The sequence below is a fragment of the Dendrobates tinctorius genome, unplaced genomic scaffold (assembly GCF_039654945.1).
Source record: "Dendrobates tinctorius isolate UK_male_01 unplaced genomic scaffold, ASM3965494v1 ptg000083l, whole genome shotgun sequence".
Lineage (NCBI taxonomy): Eukaryota > Metazoa > Chordata > Amphibia > Anura > Dendrobatidae > Dendrobates > Dendrobates tinctorius.
In genome coordinates, this window is record NW_027361751.1 from 11,122,315 (window position 1) to 11,142,500 (window position 20,186).

At 41.6% G+C, this 20,186-nt stretch overlaps 1 protein-coding gene across 3 annotated transcripts in view; it reads left to right on the forward strand.

Annotated features, from left to right (window-relative positions):
- IQGAP2 (IQ motif containing GTPase activating protein 2) overlaps positions 1–20,186 on the forward strand; it is a 401,653-nt gene that overhangs the window by 310,662 nt on the left and 70,805 nt on the right. For all 3 annotated transcript variants that reach the window (XM_073584112.1, XM_073584115.1, XM_073584113.1), the window contains 5 exons: positions 10,833–11,003; positions 13,335–13,418; positions 14,332–14,403; positions 14,488–14,557; positions 17,645–17,853. In XM_073584112.1, coding sequence (XP_073440213.1) covers positions 10,833–11,003; positions 13,335–13,418; positions 14,332–14,403; positions 14,488–14,557; positions 17,645–17,853 — 606 coding nt within the window. The remainder of the gene's footprint in view (positions 1–10,832; positions 11,004–13,334; positions 13,419–14,331; positions 14,404–14,487; positions 14,558–17,644; positions 17,854–20,186) is intronic.

The window sequence follows — 20,186 nt, forward strand, 5'->3', positions numbered from 1 at the left end:
AGATGGAATCTTGCTGTCAATGTACAAGTGATGAAATTAGTGCAGGTTTAATTCCCCTAGGAAGCTAAAAGAATAACGTTTAAAAATTTTAATTTCTCCCCCACCTCCCCCCCCCCCAAAAAAAAAATAAGGAAATAAAAAAAAAAGTTCAATTCATCAAGCTATAAAATTATTTAACCCAACTGTAAAGAGAAAAATCTAATTTGTTTTTCGATCTCCAAAAAGTGCAATAGTTTAAAAAAAAAAAAAAAAAAAAAACTGCCACAAACTATACCAATAAAAAGTGTACCGCGCACTCAAAAAAACCTGTCACACAGCTACATAGACGTAAAACTAAAAAAAATAAATACAAAAAGATCATGAAAACAGCATGGAACACTTTTTTTTTTTTTTTTTTTTTTTTTTTTTAAAGTTCACAATTTTTTGAAGCCACTAAAGTAATACAAAAACTATATAAGTTTGGTACTGCTGTAATTGTCATAGTAATTTTTTAACGTGCAAAAAAACCACTATATCAACCCTTTCTCTCCTCCCCCCCAAAAAATGGTCTAATTGATTTTCAACATTTCGCCTCCCCTGGACTTTTTGCTTCTGTTTTTCAGCACATTATATTATAAAGTAAATGGTCTTATTCAAAACTACAACTCACCCCCAAAAGACAAGACCTTCTGTGACCACGACGATGGAAAAGTGCATAAGTTATGGCTCTTGTAAGAAGGAGAGGAAATATTAAAATAGCAAAAATGGAAGTTGGTTGTGTCATTAAAGGGGATATTAGCAATTAAAGCTAGGCCTCACATTTCATGTGTTGTGAGGATATTTTTTTTTCATTGGGTCACCATCTAAATCAGTATAATTGAGCTTTTCCTTCCACACAGAACAGATCGTAATATCATGTTGGCCTCCTTATTGTTAACAGTTTTAATGGTTTTGGCTACAGCTCAGACTTTAGAACGTGACTCAGAGAGAGAATGTGTTACGTCAGCAAATCTTCATAGACCATATGTTCTTATTGTTTTATTTTCTTCTCTAATCCCAGTGTAGATCATATATCCGGCTGACAAGTGATATTAAAATATTCAGACTGAGCGGTGGGAGCTGAGCTTCTGGTACCCGCGCTGATCGCTCTCCTCCACCCCCAATTGGTGCGGCGTTCAGGCAATAAAGTCGCATAATACCCCACTCTGCCTGATCTGTGTGCTCAGATAGGAGCGTTGCCCTCCTGTCGCCTGAACTGCGCACCTCTCGGGGGTAAAAGGTGGGCTTTGAGTGAGTGGGGAGAGTCTCATGAGCCAGACCCCCACCGATCTACTTTCAATTATAAGGGACTGAAATATGAAAAAACCTTGTAAGGTTTAGTTACTATTTAACTAGTTTCTAGTATTTATATGTGTGTTGCCAAAAGTTGTACGCGACTCTGCCAATTGTAAGTTTTGCTGTAATTCAATGGCTGTCTGACAATTAAAGGGAATAGAGCGGAGTTGCACGACTACTGATAGGTCTTCCGTTTTTGAAAGAAAGCAGCCATTATTTCAAATTTTGTACATTCCCTTTAAGAGTTCCTAAATTAACTCTTCATGAAGATGTGATAAATTGTACGTGGTAACCCGTATAGCAGGTAAATCTGTGACATTATTTGTGTGTGTACGGTTATATGTACCAGTGTGGGAAAAAAATAGCGGTAAAAAATTATAGCTGCTGCGTATCATATACTATGTGCATGCTTCTGATTTATTACAAGCTTTGTTGGTAATAATGTGACCTCCATGTAAAATACTTCAAGGTCTCTAGAATTTCCAATATGGGATCTTCACTTTCGACCTACAATGTCCTGCTGTTTCCTGCTGCTGGGAAACCTCAGATTCTGATCTCGGCGCCACTTTTCCCTCAGCTTAGCTTCAATCTCTCGTATTTATAGTGTAGACACTTTAACAGATGATTTTTGGGTTTCAGAATTCATAACGGAAACGTTAGATGGCAGTAGCTTCATTCTGATTTATTGTACAGAAGTGACTGATGTAAGGGATGTTTCCTTTTATCATAAAACACAGTATGAAGTCTGGAACCTTAAAAAACAACAAAAAACTGTGTGCCCACCTGTGGAATAAATGCCACATAATAACATCACCATATACACAAAAAGAAAATAACCAAAGGATACACATGCAAACAAGCTTATTTTTCCTTTAGACATCATCGGTAGTACAGCACGGACAATTGGTTAAAGCAAGATAATAAAATTGAGGTGATGCCCTCCATTTGGAGTTGATTTATGGTATTTCTATAATAAATGTGGAGATGGTCATAAAAATAAAAAGCATGATAAAAAATAGATACACTGCCCCCCTCAAGAACAGTGGGGGAGAGTTACAAAACAGCAAAAAAAAGTATTTGTTGCCCACAGCAGCTAATCACACAGTTCAAAATGAAAGCTGCCATATGATTGTTTTTTTTATGGGCAAAATAGATGTTTTTTTTCTTCGTTTTTATAGGCTATGTATACCTTTTTTACAGATTGTTTGTTTTTTTTTTTTCATTTTTTTTTGTTCATTTGATTTCTACTCTTTCTAAATAGTCTTTGTGGGGAAAAAAGCAATTACGGTATACCTTTTTGCTGCTGCAGAGTGCATCTCCTTTATCTAGCGGAGTCATGTGCAAAAATATTATAAATCTGTCAGCGCTCCTGCAAATGGTTCTGAAGGCTCTCTCTGCTCCCTCTCTGTGTTAGGGCTCATACCCATCACCGTGAAAAAAATAAAAAGGTCCGATTTCGGTCCAGAAAAGTTTGACGAGTGTCATGCAATTTTCATGCAAGTACAATCCAATTATAAAACTTAGCATCCGATTTACATGCAAGCATGATCTGTTGGCTAGGTGATTTTAACATGAGCTTTTACATATAGAAATTCTCTGTGTAATTTACACATAGTTTTCCAAGGAAATATGTAAGAAAGAGATTAGATATTTAGATACAAAAGATACATGCTAAAAGATTATATATATATATATATATATATATATATATATATATATATATATATATATATATATATATATATATATATATATATATATATAATTTCCCTCTCACCCCTCTATGGGGGTAGTCTTTTTTGTCCTTCCTCATTCTCGGGTCCTTTACCAGAGGCCTGGGAGTTTGAGGGTTCTGCGCAGGATCTTAGTTGTTCCCAGCATTTCGCTTTTCTGGACAGAGAGCTTAGATGTTGCTCCTGGGATCTGTTGTAGCCATTCTTCCAACTTAGGGGGCACTGCGCCAAGTGCTCCTATCCAGAGGCGTAGCTAGGGTTTTGGTTCAGGGGAGGCGAAACTTCTGAGTGTACTCCCAACCAGATAACTTTGATTACAACTCGGTGACGCACCCTAATAGTGGATGTAGGAGATGACTGCGCTGATACTGAAAAGAATCTCTATATAAAGACCAACATGGATATTGCCGCCATATGGTCAGTGGTAAATATCAGTCCTACAGAGCATATAAGTGATTACTGCACAGTTATAGTTGGTGACTTACCGCTGACGTTCTTTCTGATGGAATCGTTCACTTTTCACATCTTTTCCATCTGGCCCTGACCGACATGACAACGTCTCCAGCCACGACTCTGCTACAGAGAATACAACAAAGACACGTTTCACTTCTCATATTCCAACCCCTTATCCTGCTGATACCCCAATACTGAGCCACTGCTGCCCTATGTGTCCCTACTACTGCACCTGCTGTGTGGTTCTATGTGACCTCTAAATTCTAAAGCATCCCTGTATAATATAGTAATGCCAGGTGCATGTGCCCTAGAAAACAGTGCCCACATTTTGTCCCCTAGAATGTAATATTGCCCTGTGTGTTCCCCGTTTGACAGTCACAGTAACCTGAATTCCCCTATAACAATAAGTGCCCACTTTACATTTAATAATGTCCTGAGTCTCCCCCCCCTGTACAGCTCCCCTAAGCACAGTATAATGCCCCCTCACTGTATATATACTGACCCCTTATTATCCCCCAATGATGGCTCCAACACTGTATGATGGCCCCCTCACTGTAATCTCCACACTGTATGATGGCCCCCTCACTGTAATCTCCACACTGTATGATGGCTCCTTAGATAGTCTCCATATATTATAATACACCAGATAGTCCTCAATATAGTATAATACAGCCCCCATAGACAGACTCCACAGTATAATGCAGCCCCCCCATAGGCAGACTCAATAGTATATTGTAGCCCCCCATAAGCAGAATGTAATATAAGGCAGCACCCCCCTATAGGCAGACTAATATAAAGCAGTCCCGCCATCCCCTATAGGCAGACTGTAGTATAAGGCAGCCCCGCCATCCCCTATAGGCAGACTGTAGTATAAGGCAGCACCCCCCATCCCCTATAGGCAGACTATAGTATAATGCATCCCCATAATAAAATAAATCCAATACTCACCTCTCTTGCTCCCAGGTCCTGCGCTGCTCACTGCTCCCACTCATCTCCTGACAGCGGCGCCGGGCAGTGACATCATCGCGCCCGCTGTCAGCGAGAGGGGGATGATGGGAGAAGGAGCGCTCGCTCCTCTCATCACTGCGGTCAGCTGTATCGGCTAGATGCTGATACAGCTGAACCTGCGATGACGGGCGAGGGGCCCACTGCTGGCACCGGGCCCCCCGCCTGCTCAGGGGCCCATAGCGGCCGGGCAGCAGAGCAGATAGATCGATTCTCCCTGCTGTGCCGCAGAATGTAATTGTATAGGCGTGCTGCGCACGCTGATACAGTTACAGTAGCGTACCTCCGGTTGGGCCCCCTCAGAGCACGGGGCCCTGGGTCACCGCCCCCTCTGCCCCCCCCCCCGTAGCTACTGCTCCTTTCACCACTGGAATCACTGTTGCCTTCACCTTCCACATCTTCTCCAGTTCTCCTTTGAGGCCCTGGTATATCTCCAGCTTCTCATATTCCTTCCTGATATTGCTGTCACTTGGCACTGCCACATCTATTATCATTGCTGTCTTCTGATCCTTGTCTACAATGACAATGTCTGGTTGGTTAGCCAACACCTGCTTATCTGTCTTGAACTTGAAGTCCCACAGGATCTTAGCCCTTTTATTTTCCACCACTTTTTATGGGGTCTCCCACCTGGATTAAGGGGGGCTTAGCCCATATGCTGCACAGATGTTCTTGTATACAATTCCCGCTACTTGGTTGTGGCGTTCAGTATACGATGTTCCTGCTTGCATTTTGCATCCTGCCACTATGTGTTGGATTGTTTCTGAGGTTTCTTTGCATAGTCTGCACCTTAGGTCTTTCTTGTGTGATAGATTCGTGCTCCTATGGATCTGGTACTTAGTGCTTGCTCTTGTGCTGTAATGATTAGTGCCTCTGTGCAGTCTCGGAGTCCAGCTTTCTCCAGCCATTGGTAGGATTTCTCCATGTCAGCTATCTCCATTATCTGTGTATGGTACATCCCATACAGCGGCTTGTCTTGCCATGGCGCTTCATGTTCCTGTTCGTTCTTCGAGATCTGTTGTTGTTGCTGCCTTAGGCTTTCTCTCATCTTCTGGCGCCATTCTGTTTCATCCATGATGGTGGCTTGGATGCTTATCAAGCCTCAACCACCCTCCTTTCTGTTGGTATACAATCTTTGGGTGCTATTCTTCCATTGAGCTGGCTCTTCAGGACCTGTCTTACCATTTGATTGTATTTGGATGTTGCTGCTTTCCTTGCCTCATCATGGTTACCGTATCCCTGTGGGATGCCGAGATACTTGTAGCATGTCTGTACATCTGCTATATGCCCTGTTGGTAATTCCACTCCATCGGTCTTGACTACCTTGCCTCTCTTTATTACCAACCGGCCGCACTTCTCCAGTCCAAAGGACATCCTGATGTTTTCACTGTAGATCCTTGTCAGGTGGATCAGTGAATCGATGTCTTATTCATTTTTCGCATACAGCTTGATATCATCCATGTAGAGGAGGTGGCTGATGGTGCTTCCACCCTTGAACTTGTATCCATACCCAGACTCTGTAATTATCTGACTGAGGGGATTCAAGCCTATGCAGAACAGAAATGGGGACAGTGCATCACCTTGCTATATGCCACATTTGATGGTCACTTGTGCTAGTAGTCTTGAGTTGACTTCCAATGTTGTTCTCCATAGCGGCATTGAGTCATAGGCTTTCCTATAGATAGATAGATAGAGATATATATATATATACAGTGGGGCAAAAAAGTATTTAGTCAGTCAGCAATAGTGCAAGTTCCACCACTTAAAAAGATGAGAGGCGTCTGTAATTTACATCATAGGTAGACCTCAACTATGGGAGACAAACTGAGAAAAAAAAATCCAGAAAATCACATTGTCTGTTTTTTTTTCCTTTTATTTGCATATTATGGTGGAAAATAAGTATTTGGTCAGAAACAAGCAATCAAGATTTCTGGCTCTCACAGACCTGTAACTTCTTCTTTAAGAGTCTCCTCTTTCCTCCACTCATTACCTGTAGTAATGGCACCTGTTTAAACTTGTTATCAGTATATAAAGACACCTGTGCACACCCTCAAACAGTCTGACTCCAAACTCCACTATGGTGAAGACCAAAGAGTTGTCAAAGGACACCAGAAACAAAATTGTAGCCCTGCACCAGGCTGGGAAGACTGAATCTGCAATAGCCAACCAGCTTGGAGTGAAGAAATCAACTGTGGGAGCAATAATTAGAAAATGGAAGACATACAAGACCACTGATAATCTCCCTTGATCTGGTGCTCCACACAAAATCCCACCCCGTGGGGTCAGAATGATCACAAGAACGGTGAGCAAAAATCCCAGAACCACGCGGGGGGACCTAGTGAATGAACTGCAGAGAGCTGGGACCAATGTAACAAGGCCTACCATAAGTAACACACTACGCCACCATGGACTCAGATCCTGCAGTGCCAGACGTGTCCCACTGCTTAAGCCTGTACATGTCCGGGCCCGTCTGAAGTTTGCTAGAGAGCATTTGGATGATCCAGAGGAGTTTTGGGAGAATGTCCTATGGTCTGATGAAACCAAACTGGAACTGTTTGGTAGAAACACAACTTGTCGTGTTTGGAGGAAAAAGAATACTGAGTTGCATCCATCAAACACCATACCTACTGTAAAGCATGGTGGTGGAAACATCATGCTTTGGGGCTGTTTCTCTGCAAAGGGGCCAGGACAACTGATCCGGGTACATGAAAGAATGAATGGGGCCATGTATCGTGAGATTTTGAGTGCAAACCTCCTTCCATCAGCAAGGGCATTGATGATGAAACGTGGCTGGGTCTTTCAACATGACAATGATCCAATGCACACCGCCAGGGCAACGAAGGAGTGGCTTCGTAAGAAGCATTTCAAGGTCCTGGAGTGGCCTAGCCAGTCTCCAGATCTCAACCCTATAGAAAACCTTTGGAGGGAGTTGAAAGTCCGTGTTGCCAAGCGAAAAGCCAAAAACATCACTGCTCTAGAGGAGATCTGCATGGAGGAATGGGCCAACATACCAACAACAGTGTGTGGCAACCTTGTGAAGACTTACAGAAAACGTTTGACCTCTGTCATTGCCAACAAAGGATATATCACAGAGTATTGAGATGAAATTTTGTTTCTGACCAAATACTTATTTTCCACCATAATATGCAAATAAAAGGAAAAAGAAACAGACAATGTGATTTTCTGGATTTTTTTTTCTCAGTTTTTCTCCCATAGTTGAGGTCTACCCATGATGTAAATTACAGACGCCTCTCATCTTTTTAAGTGGTGGAACTTGCACTATTGCTGACTGACTAAATACTTTTTTGCCCCACTGTGTATATATATATATATATATATATATATATATATATGTACTCACTGGCCACTTTATTAGGTACACCATGCTAGTAAGGGGTTGGACCCCCTTTTGCCTTCAGAACTGCCTCAATTCTTCGTGGCAGAGATTCAACAAGGTGCTGGAAGCATTCCTCAGAGATTTTGGACCATATTGACATGATGGCATCACACAGTTGGCGCAGATTTGTCGGCTGCACATCCCTGATGCGAATCTCCCGTTCCACCACATCCCAAAGATGCTCTATTGGATTGAGATCTGGTGACTGAGGAGGCCATTTGAGTACAGTAAACTCATTGTCATGTTCAAGAAACCAATCTGAGATGATTCGAGCTTTATGACATGGCGCATTATCCTGCTGAAAGTAGCCATCAGATGTTGGGTACATTGTGGTCATAAAGGGATGGACATGGTCAGCAACAATACTCAGGTAGGCTGTGGCGTTGCAACGATGCTCAATTGGTACCAAGGGGCCCAAAGAGTGCCCAGAAAAAATTCCCCACACCATGACACCACCACCACCAGCCTGAACCGTTGATACAAGGCAGGATGGATCCATGCTTTCATGTTGTTTACGCCAAATTCTGACCCTACCATCCGAATGTCGCAGCAGAAATCGAGACTCATCAGACCAGGCAACGTTTTTCCAATCTTCTACTGTCCAATTTCGATGAGCTTGTGCAAATTGTAGCCTCAGTTTCCTGTTCTTAGCTGAGAGGAGTGGTACCCAGTGTGGTCTTCTGCTGCTGTAGCCCATCTGCCTCAAAGTTCGACGCACTGTGCGTTCAGAGATGCTCTTCTGCCTACCTTGGTTGTAACGGGTGGCAATTTGAGTCACTGTTGCCTTTCTATCAGCTCGAACCAGTCTGCCCATTCTCCTCTGACCTCTGGCATCAACATGGCATTTCCGGCCACAGAACTGCCGCTCACTGGATTTTTTTTCTTTTTCGGACCATTCTCTGTAAACCCTAGAGATGGTTGTGCGTGAAAATCCCAGTAGATCAGCAGTTTCTGAAATTCTCAGACCAGCCCTTCTGGCACCAACAATCATGCCACGTTCAAAGGCACTCAAATCACCTTTCTTCCCCATACTGATGCTCGGTTTGAACTGCAGGAGATTGTCTTGACCATGTCTACATGCCTAAATGCACTGAGTTGCCGCCATGTGATTGGCTGATTAGAAATTAAGTCTTAACACACAGTTGGACAGGTGTACCTAATAAAGTGGCCAGTGAGTGTATATGTATGTAATATACAATGAGCACTCTTTGTGTGTAGTTTACTGAACATGTGGTTTTTTTTTTAATAAATTCCTTTCAGAATTAAGAATGAGTGGGATCCCCCATGTCCTTTGAAAAGCTGGCAATTCATCTGATGCGTACAGTAAAATCACAGCGTGATCCGACAAATTAGAATAGATATATACACAAAGAAATAAAGATGTCCGTCACATACTGTATATAATTAGTGTAGTACTTGCATAGCTTACTGTACATGTGGTTTTTTTTTACAAACTAAATTATTTTATTAACCAGCATAGGGAAAGCAGACAGCTGGGGGTAGAGGTTTATAGCCTGGGAAGGTGGCAATACCCATGGAGCTTCCCAGGCTATTAATATCCGCTCACAGCTGTATACTTAGCCTTTACTGGTTATTGAAATGGGGATCCCTCAAAAAGAAAATTACTTAGGGTCCACCTATAATTAATAACCAGCAAAGGCTAGGTAGACAGCTGTGGGCTGATGTTAATAACCTAGGAAGGGGCATGGTGCAATTTTTTTCTCAGTTCAATTTCAGCTGAGAAAAAAAATCACAGAAAAACTTTGACTCATAGATTAACCTTGGTCAGAGTCTGTTTTCCTTTCAGAGTAGTATGAGCCCTTAAAAAGAGCAACAGGGACAGGGAAGGTTTTTTATACAGATCTTCAAGGCATGAATATATAGAAAGCATCTTAAGGAGGCATAGAAAACAATGTATGGATATAGAGGAAACCACATGAAGAGAAAATTGCACTATAGCTACGAAAACCCTCAGCACCTTGGAAATGCAGAGCTCACACGCAGCCTATATTATTGACAAGAGACCCTAAAAAAAATCAAAATGTGGAAGTTGGGTCAGGCTGCAAAGTGCTTATTTATGGGGAATGAACATGATAGAGGTTTGTATACTAAAAGTTAATGCAAGTTTATTAACTAAAACTGATCACTAGCATCTGTAAAAATATTTTCTTCATGTCAAAGGCATCCATAATTTTGAGATATTCCCTCGGACCAACCATGGATTAGTGGGGTTTGCATAAACCTCAATAGTTTACTGTTGAGGTTACTGAATTCCCTCAAAATGAGAATTTTTTGAAAGTGTGTGGTTGTTAATCTGTTTTCAAGCTGATATGGAATTGTGTTTAGTAGGAAAATAGATTGAAAAAACTATTTATGCTACTGGATGTATAATGGAAGAGAAAGGTCCATTATCATATTCAGTTATTCGATCTTATATTTATGGCAACTATAAAACTGATTGTTTATTTTTTCTTTTTATCAGAGGAAACACGAATTTGACAAGCTGGATTTTTTCCCACCTGAAATAAGTAGCGTCAGATGAATCTGGCAGCTCCTTATCTCCTCGCACACTTGAAATAACAAGCATATTTAGCTTGGCTAAGCAAGGGGAATGGCTTCTGGCCAAAAGATTATTTGTCTGTCCCACAATAAGCAGATAAGATGTCCATCAGGCAAAAGCCCAAAATTACATCAAGTAGACCCCAAATTAGGCTTTAGAGCCTCCGCTACGTCTGCTGCACAATTCCATTTTATCAGGATGCCCTTCCTTATTGGATTATCTGTTTTATTTGTGTCGGTCACGTGTGAATCATTCTCATAGTAACAGTTTAAATGCTGATCAAAACAAATTACAGATGTGAAACTTTGCACATCTGGTAGGAAATAATTAATATTTTTATACAATTTTTTTTTTTTTTTTTTTAATTTCTCAGGCCATTTGTGGAAAAATTACCTCTGATTACAACCGGGAACAGCTCTGGATGGCAAACGAAAACCTAATTACTGTGCTGCAAGCTCACATGAAGGGCTACCTGACCAGGAGGGCATATCGGGAGAGAAAAGCTTATCTACACCAGCAAGAACCATATGCTGTTAAAATACAGGTAAGTCTAGGGTAATGCAAATCAGGACATTTATCTTTCTTGCCATGGAGCATTAAATAAGAGTTTTACAGTATAGCTTTAAACATACTGTATTATATAAGTTAAAAGGGTTTTCTCATGAGCAGAGTACAATCACTAGATCTTGGAATAAAAATTAGTAATTGGATGTGTTAAAAAATGTTCCTGTGCTGGGATAATCTTATAAATGTGCCCCTGCCGTGTACTGTGTAATGGTTGTGTTTGACCGTACAGGAACATGGTCTGATCATACCACATCTCCTGGGCACGGAAGGAAGCAAAAGAGTGTACAGACAGAACAGCAGGGGATCACAGATTATTCTTTCTGTGAGGTAATCATGTTTTACCTCACAGAAAGCAGCATATCTGAACCCATGAGGTATCTCATAATTCATGTAACAAACTACCATGTGTATTCTATAGAAGGTGTAAATGTTAGACGTTGCTGCTGTTTTCTTCTCAAACCCTTCCTTCATCTTCTTATGACCCACTGCCAGCAATCATTAATTTTTTTGCATTGTTCAACTTATGTAATGGTAAAAGAAAAGTAATCTACCAACAGATGGAACATGAGTCGGCAGGTCCAGTTTAGGTGGAATGGGGTTTTAATATTGCTATTTAACCCTGACCTCTGGTATACAGTGGGGAAAAAAAGTATTTAGTCAGTCAGCAATAGTGCAAGTTCCACCACTTAAAAAGATGAGAGGCGTCTGTAATTTACATCATAGGTAGACCTCAACTATGGGAGACAATCTGAGAATAAAAAATCCAGAAAATCACATTGTCTGTTTTTTTTTCATTTTATTTGCATATTATGGTAAAAAAAAAGTATTTGGTCAGAAACAAGCAATCAAGATTTCTGGCTCTCACAGACCTGTAACTTCTTCTTTAAGAGTCTCCTCTTTCCTCCACTCATTACCTGTAGTAATGGCACCTGTTTAAACTTGTTATCAGTATTAAAAGACACCTGTGCACACCCTCAAACAGTCTGACTCCAAACTCCACTATGGTGAAGACCAAAGAGCTGTCAAAGGACACCAGAAACAAAATTGTAGCCCTGCACCAGGCTGGGAAGACTGAATCTGCAATAGCCAACCAGCTTGGAGTGAAGAAATCAACTGTGGGAGCAATAATTAGAAAATGGAAGACATACAAGACCACTGATAATCTCCCTCGATCTGGTGCTCCACTCAAAATCCCACCCCGTGGGGTCAGAATGATCACAAGAACGGTGAGCAAAAATCCCAGAACCACGCGGGGGGACCTAGTGAATGAACTGCAGAGAGCTGGGACCAATGTAACAAGGCTTACCATAAGTAACACACTACGCCACCATGGACTCAGATCCTGCAGTGCCAGACGTGTCCCACTGCTTAAGCCTGTACATGTCCGGGCCCGTCTGAAGTTTGCTAGAGAGCATTTGGATGATCCAGAGGAGTTTTGGGAGAATGCCCTATGGTCTGATGAAACCAAACTGGAACTGTTTGGTAGAAACACAACTTGTCGTGTTTGGAGGAAAAAGAATACTGAGTTGCATCCATCAAACACCATACCTACTGTAAATCATGGTGGTCGAAACATCATGCTTTGGGGCTGTTTCTCTGCAAAGGGGCCAGGACGACTGATCCGGGTACATGAAAGAATGAATGGGGCCATGTATCGTGAGATTTTGAGTGCAAACCTCCTTCCATCAGCAAGGGCATTGAAGATGAAACGTGGCTGGGTCTTTCAACATGACAATGATCCAAAGCACACCGCCAGGGCAACGAAGGAGTGGCTTCGTAAGAAGCATTTCAAGGTCCTGGAGTGGCCTAGCCAGTCTCCAGATCTCAACCCTATAGAAAACCTTTGGAGGGAGTTGAAAGTCCGTGTTGCCAAGCGAAAAACCAAAAACATCACTGCTCTAGAGGAGATCTGCATGGAGGAATGGGCCAACATACCAACAACAGTGTGTGGCAACCTTGTGAAGACTTACAGAAAACATTTGACCTCTGTCATTGCCAACAAAGGATATATCACAAAGTATTGAGATGAAATTTTGTTTCTGACCAAATACTTATTTTCCACCATAATATGCAAATAAAATGAAAAAAAAACAGACAATGTGATTTTCTGGATTTTTTTTTCTCAGTTTGTCTCCCATAGTTGAGGTCTACCTATGATGTAAATTACAGACGCCTCTCATCTTTTTAAGTGGTGGAACTTTCACTATTGCTGACTGACTAAATACTTTTTTTCCCCACTGTATGACGTGTTACCTGTACAGCATATTTGGTTATTTATAATGTACCTTGTTTTATTATTTCTGCACAGTCCTCTTGGAAAGGATACAAGCAAAGAAAATCCTACACAGACAGAATAAAACTACTACAAGGAAACATTGTCGGCATTGTCAAGGTATTGAATTGCAATAAAAATCCAATAACACAGCGATAAAAACTTTTCCTAATGATTTCATGGATGAATTAGAATTATGTTCTGTTCAAGGAAAATGAGCAAATCTATTATGATCCCTATACTAGTACCAGCTGTTACCTATGGCAACTTACACTGTTGGATCATTAGTGTCAAGTAAAACTAGATTACTATAATAAATGAGTTCAACAAAACAGTTCCAGTAAGTAAGGAGAAAAGGAAGACCTACAATATCTACTTTCAAAGCTTTGATGAAATTACCTGGTTCCTCGGCAGGACCTTTTAAAAAAAAAAAAAAAACACTGCACGTGCGAAATTTTAGGTAGAGGAGATGGGTCAGGCCACACAATCCTCCATCAGCTGCCTTTTTATGAAGAGGAGAAATGTGCAGTCTGTGAGGAAGGGTGCCCAAACAAGTACAGGAGGAGAACCTGTAATACTTCAATTTGTTTCCGTTACTAACCTATAAGTCCCCAACACATTTAGTAGCAAAAAAAGATAAAGTGGCAAAACCCTTAAAGCTTTTTGTCACAATTTGACTACTCAAAAGAATAAAGGAGAAATCAGTAAAATTCCAGACTAAAATACTTTATTTGAATTGAAATCTCTTGTTTTCTATGATTTGACCCGTATTATCTATTATTTGTCTCTAACTTCCCTTTAGCTTTGCAGTGTACATGACTAGTGTGGAGTAGATCAGCATAAATTCAGGCACACATGAACTGTTTGGTGCCGTTAGGATTTTCTGTGGTAATAAGGCTGAAAGCCAGTTACATAAGCCTTGAGGACATTGTGAGTTGAGTTGCCATCTTTGGTGCTTCAGAACGTACCGTACGTGATCAGACACATGAATTATCCATTACTTTTTCCTGATTTGTGTAAATGTGTCGTTTAGATTCAGGCTTGGTACCGGATGATAAAAGCCAGAAGAGAATACAAGAAGAGACAGAAGTTTTACATGGACCATGTATGTTATTTCTTTACCACAAGACTTAAAAGAAACGCACCATAAATCAGGATGTTAGAATAACAGCTGCTTTTCTCTGTTTAGGAAAAAGAGATAATTAAAATCCAAGCTTTCCTGAAGGCCAACAAAGCAAGGGAGGACTACCGGACATTAAGTAAGTAGCAGCATAGATTGTGAATGTGATGGGATCCACAAATTAAAACAAAAATATTAAAGTCCATAATAAGACTTAGCCTGGGGTCACACTTGCGATTGTGATGCGAGAAACTTGAGCATCAGTACCCGGCACTGCCTCCGGCACTCTGGTCCCAAGTGCCGGCGGCAGTGTCAGGTATTGATGCGAGAGACTCGCGCAAGTTTCTCACATCACATTTGCAAGTCTGACCCCGGCCTAAAGCTTTTATCCTTCCCTTTCTTCTTCTGACTTCTTCTACGCCTGAGGAAGCAACAACACAGGTGGTGATACGCATGGGGTCCTTTCCTCATTTTGCATTTCTTTACTTCAATTTACAGGTTTCCCTTTCATACTTACTCTAATTCCTTGAATTCTCTTACTTTGATGCTCATCATTATGGCAACATGTCTAGGTTTACAGTCATATGTTAAAGTTTGGGCACCCCTATTAATGTTAACCATTTTTCTTTATAACAATTTTGGTTTTTGCAACAGCTATTTCAGTTTCATATATCTAATAACTGATGGACTCAGTTATATTTCTGGATTCAAATGAGGTTTATTGTACTAACAGAAAATGTGCAATCTGCATTTTAACAAAATTTGACCGGTGCAAAAGTATGGGCACCTCGACATAAAAGTGACATTAATATTTCGTAGATCCTCCTTTTGCAAAAATAACAGCCTCTAGTCGCTTCCTGTAGCTATTACTGAGTTCCTGGATGAAGGTATTTGTGACCATTCCTGTTTACAAAACAATTCCAGTTCAGTTAAGTTTGATGGTCGCCGAGCATGGACAGCCCGCTTCAAATCATCCCACAGATGTTCAATGATATTCAGGTCTGGGGACTGGGATGGCCATTCCAGAACATTGTAATTGTTGCTCTGCATGAATGCCTGAGTAGATTTGGAGCGGTGTTTTGGATCATTGTCTTGCTGAAATATCCATCCCCTGCGTAACTTCAACTTCGTCACTGATTCTTCCACATTATTGTCAAGAATCTGCTGATACTGAGTTGAATCCATGCGACCCTCAACTTTAACAAGATTCCCGGTGCCGGCATTGGCCACACAGCCCCAAAGCATGATGGAACCTCCACCAAATTTTACTGTGGGTAGCAAGTGTTTTTCTTGGAATGCTGTGTTTTTTAGCCTCCATGCATAACGCCTTTTTGTATGACCAAACAACTCAATGTTTGTTTCATCAGTCCACAAGACCTTCTTCCAAAATGTAACTGGCTTGTCCCAATGTGCTTTTGCATACCTCAGGCGACTCTGTTTGTGGCGTGCTTGTAGAAACGGCTTCTTTCGCATCACTCTCCCATACAGCTTCTCCTTGTGCAAAGTGCGCTGTATTGTTGGCCGATGCACAGTGACACCATCTGCAGCAAGATGATGCTGCAGGTCTTTGGAGGTGGTCTGTGGATTGTCCTTGACTCTTCTCACCATTCTTCTTCTCTGCCTTTCTGATATTTTTCTTGGCCTGCCACTTCTGGGCTTAACAAGAACTGTATCTGTGTTCTTCCATTTCCTTACTATGTTCCTCAGAGTGGAAACTGACAGGTTAAATCTCTGAGACAACTTTTTGTATCCTTCCCCTGAAAAGCTATGTTGAATAATCTTTGTTTTCAGATCATTTGAGAGTTGTTTTGAGGAGCCCATGATGCCACTCTTCATAGGAGAATCTAATAGGAGAACTACTTGCAAGTGGCCACCTTAAATACCCTTTCTCATGATTTGATACACCTGGCTATGAAGTTCAAAGCTCAATGAGGTTACAAAACCAATTTAGTGCTTCAGGAAGTCAGTAAAAAGTAGTTAGGAGTGTTCAAATCAAGAAAATGATAAGGGTGACCATACTTTTGCACTGGTCAAATTTTGTTTAAATGCAGATTGCACATTTTCTGTTAGTACAATAAGCCTCATTTGAATCCAGAAATATAACTGAGTCCATCAGTTATTAGATATATGAAACTGAAATAGCTGTTGCAAAAACCAAAATTGCTATAAAGAGAAAAGGTTAACATTAATAGGGGTGCCCAAAATTTTAACATATGACTGTATAATGCTTTGTGTCCACTGATTTTTATTTTGGTGTGCACCTCATTTTACTGACAGCACAGATATACTGGTTGCATATTGTTGACGTTCATTCCTGATGTTTTGGATATGGTGGACTCATTAATTTTTCTTTGTTACCATCATTGTATATTCGTTCTGGCTATGCCGCGCATGATTTTTTTTTCCTGTAAAGTATGCTGCATATTGTGATTCACTGGGCAGATGAGGATATGTGTTAGTCTTATTTTGTGCGCACCTAGTCTGTTTCCAAGTAGCCTATTGGCTTTTTAAATGTTTTTAATTTTTTTTTTTATTTGCCCCCTTTGATATAATGCAGGTTATTTCTTAATTTGGTGATCCTATCTCTTTTTTGCAAATTTTTATTTTTCTTGTGGTGTTGGTATTTTTATTCATTTTGACTAATCCCGACTTGTTAAGTATTGCCCTCAGAATTTTCTTTTCTATGGATTGTGAATGTGATACGGAAGAAGGCAAAGTGAACCTGCTGCCATATTTTAAGTCCATAAAGTCGCTATGCCAATCTACCTGAAAGTAATAGGACACATCAGTTTTTTTTCATGAGTGGGGAAAAAAGGCTGTATCTTTACGGACTTTCCAGGAATTTCTTTGATATGACAATGAATAACCGTTGTGAACAGAGAAAAATCTGTCCTCAAGGCCAGCGTATTTCCACCAAATAGTTCATGTTTTAGGTTTGTTGGCAGGAAAAACATGTATTTTTGTGTGAATTTTTCCCCATTTATTTGAATGGGTGAAAAGTGCTGCAAAAACACTGAAAAAATTGACATTCTGCAGTTCTGAAATGCTTGAGACCTGCAAGGAACAAGTAAGCCGCTTGTGCCTGAGATTTCAGAAATCTGATTCACTTTGCTGGTAAAATAAATTGTTGCTTTTTTTTTCATGGCAAAAACGCATCGTGTGGACAAGTCCTCCGTCTGATCACTGAGTTTTTGTTTCTGACTTTTTTATTTTTTTTTTCCCATAGTTTGCTCAGAAAACCCACCCCTGAATGTCGTGCGGAAATTTGTTTATCTCTTGGACCAAAGTGATTTAGACTTTCAAGAAGAGCTGGAAGTGACCAGACTTAGAGAAGAAGTAGTCACCAAGATTAGGTCAAATGCACAACTGGAAAAAGATCTCAGCCTCATGGATATTAAAATCGGCTTGTTGGTGAAAAACAGGATCACTCTCCAGGTTCGTGTTATTGGAATTTTTTTTTATTTCTGGGAAATTCCAGAAACAGGATGGCACTCCCATAATATGTCTGGAGAACGTCGGAAAAGGTGTAACCATACATCCTCCCCTTATAAATCTAGCCTGCAGGATCAGCTCACTGGTCAGACAGGTGTGCTGGAAGTTGTAGTTCATAGTCATAGCCTCGCATTATTTAGAAATTTGGAAAACTATATTCATTTTCTGTAGTTAAAGGGCTGATACAGGATTAGTAAAACCTGCCTAAGGTAAGTCACGCTTTGCTGTCCTGTGGACATAGGTTGCCATGCAGCCAAGAACCACGTAGCCGTGAGGCATCTTTTATATTTATTTACCAGTACCTGCCATGTGTGAACTGAACAGCCTTCTACAAACAGTGCCACACCCAGAGGCGTATCTAGGCTCTCTGGCACCCGGGGCAAGAATTCGGTTCGGCGCCCCCCCCCCAGTGCATATGCGACTTGCACACTTAGCCATGCACCCACGAGCTGCTCCTCCTAATGCTCTCAATGTTCAGTAAAAAACTGAGAGAAGCAGGAAGAGAAGCTCGTTGTCAAGTATGAAAATCGCATATGAGTGAAGTGTCCATGTGATGACTGCTGGAACCTGCAGAGCTGAATCCTGACATTGCAGCTTCTGAATTCTCACAACGAATGCACTGCACACATTTAGGATTCTCCCTTGCCGATGTACAGTCATGTCAGCACAAGTATGTGATTTATATACTTCTGGCCACATTCCGACTAGACGTGCCCGGCCTCGCTCCGTTCACTTTCATTGAGTGAGGCCACACATGTCTAGTCAGCATGTGACCGTATGTATGTAAATTACCGGCACGAGAGAATCCTGACAGCGTTCAGTGAGCACTGTGAGAATTCAGACGCCTGCAGTCACATAGAATGACTGCAGACTCCTTACAAACCTGGACAACCCCTTTAATGTTCCTAACAAATAAAAACATGAGAATTAGTCAGTATCACAAATAACATTTACATCCAAGTACCTTATAGATGACGTCGTCTCTGCAGTCAGTCTCCTTTTCTTCTAGATCCCTTGATGAGTTTTCTCATCCACATCTCGTCTCTGTAGACGTCCATCTTCTCCGGTCTTCTGCAGCAAATCTCCACACGACGCCCTTAAAGATAGAAGTGTCATTATAATGCTCCTAAATACAAATATCTGCAATATACTGTCGCCTCACACTATTCCCCTCCCTCCTCATACTGTCTCCTCTAACATCCCACCTGTTCACCATACTGTCTCCTCATATATTTACCCCCTCACTCTCTATACTGTCTGCTCACACATACCCCCGACTCCCCATACTGTGTCTGCACCTATACATTAACCCATTCGCTCCCCATACTGTCTGCACCAATCCCCCATACTGTTTCCTCATACATACTCTTTATTTTGTATCCTCAAATCTCCCCACACATTAAATCCCCCCCACACATTAAATAACCCCCCATCCCCACTCCAAATCCCCCCACACATTAACCCAATCCCCACTCATTAACCCCCATCAGCACTCCAAATACCCCCACACATTAACCCCAACCCCACTCATTAACGCCCCCATACATTAACCCCCATCCCCATTCAATAACCCCCGCACACATTGACCCAATCCCCACTCATTAACCCCCATCAGCACTCCAAATACCCCCACACATTAACCCCAACCCCACTCATTAACGCCCCCATACATTAACCCCCATCCCCATTCATTAACCCCTGCACACATTAACCCAATCCCCACTCATTAACCCCCATCAGCACTCCAAATACCCCCACACATTAACCCCAACCCCACTCATTAACGCCCCCATACATTAACCCCTATCCCCATTCATTAACCCCCCCACACATTAACCCCCATCCCCATTCATTAACCCCCCCACACATTAACCCAATCCCCACTCATTAACCCCCATCAGCACTCCAAATACCCCCACACATTAACCCCATGGCATCCCCACTCATTAACCTCCATCCCCACTCTAAATACCCCCACACATTAACCCCATGGCATCCCCACTCATTAACCCCCATCTAAATACCCCCACTCATTAACCCCATGGCATCCCCACTCATTAACCCCCATCCCCACTCTAAATACCCCCACACATTAACCGCCATCCCCTCTACAAATCCCCCCCATCTCCACTCATTAACTCCCCCTCATCTCCCATCTTCGGTGGTTCTTCAGCTCCACAGTGGAGCACACTTACCACCAGCGTTTGCTTTGGGTGCCGGGGAGTGACGTCAGCAGCGTGATCACATGACCTGATCACGCTGCTGACGTCGCTCTG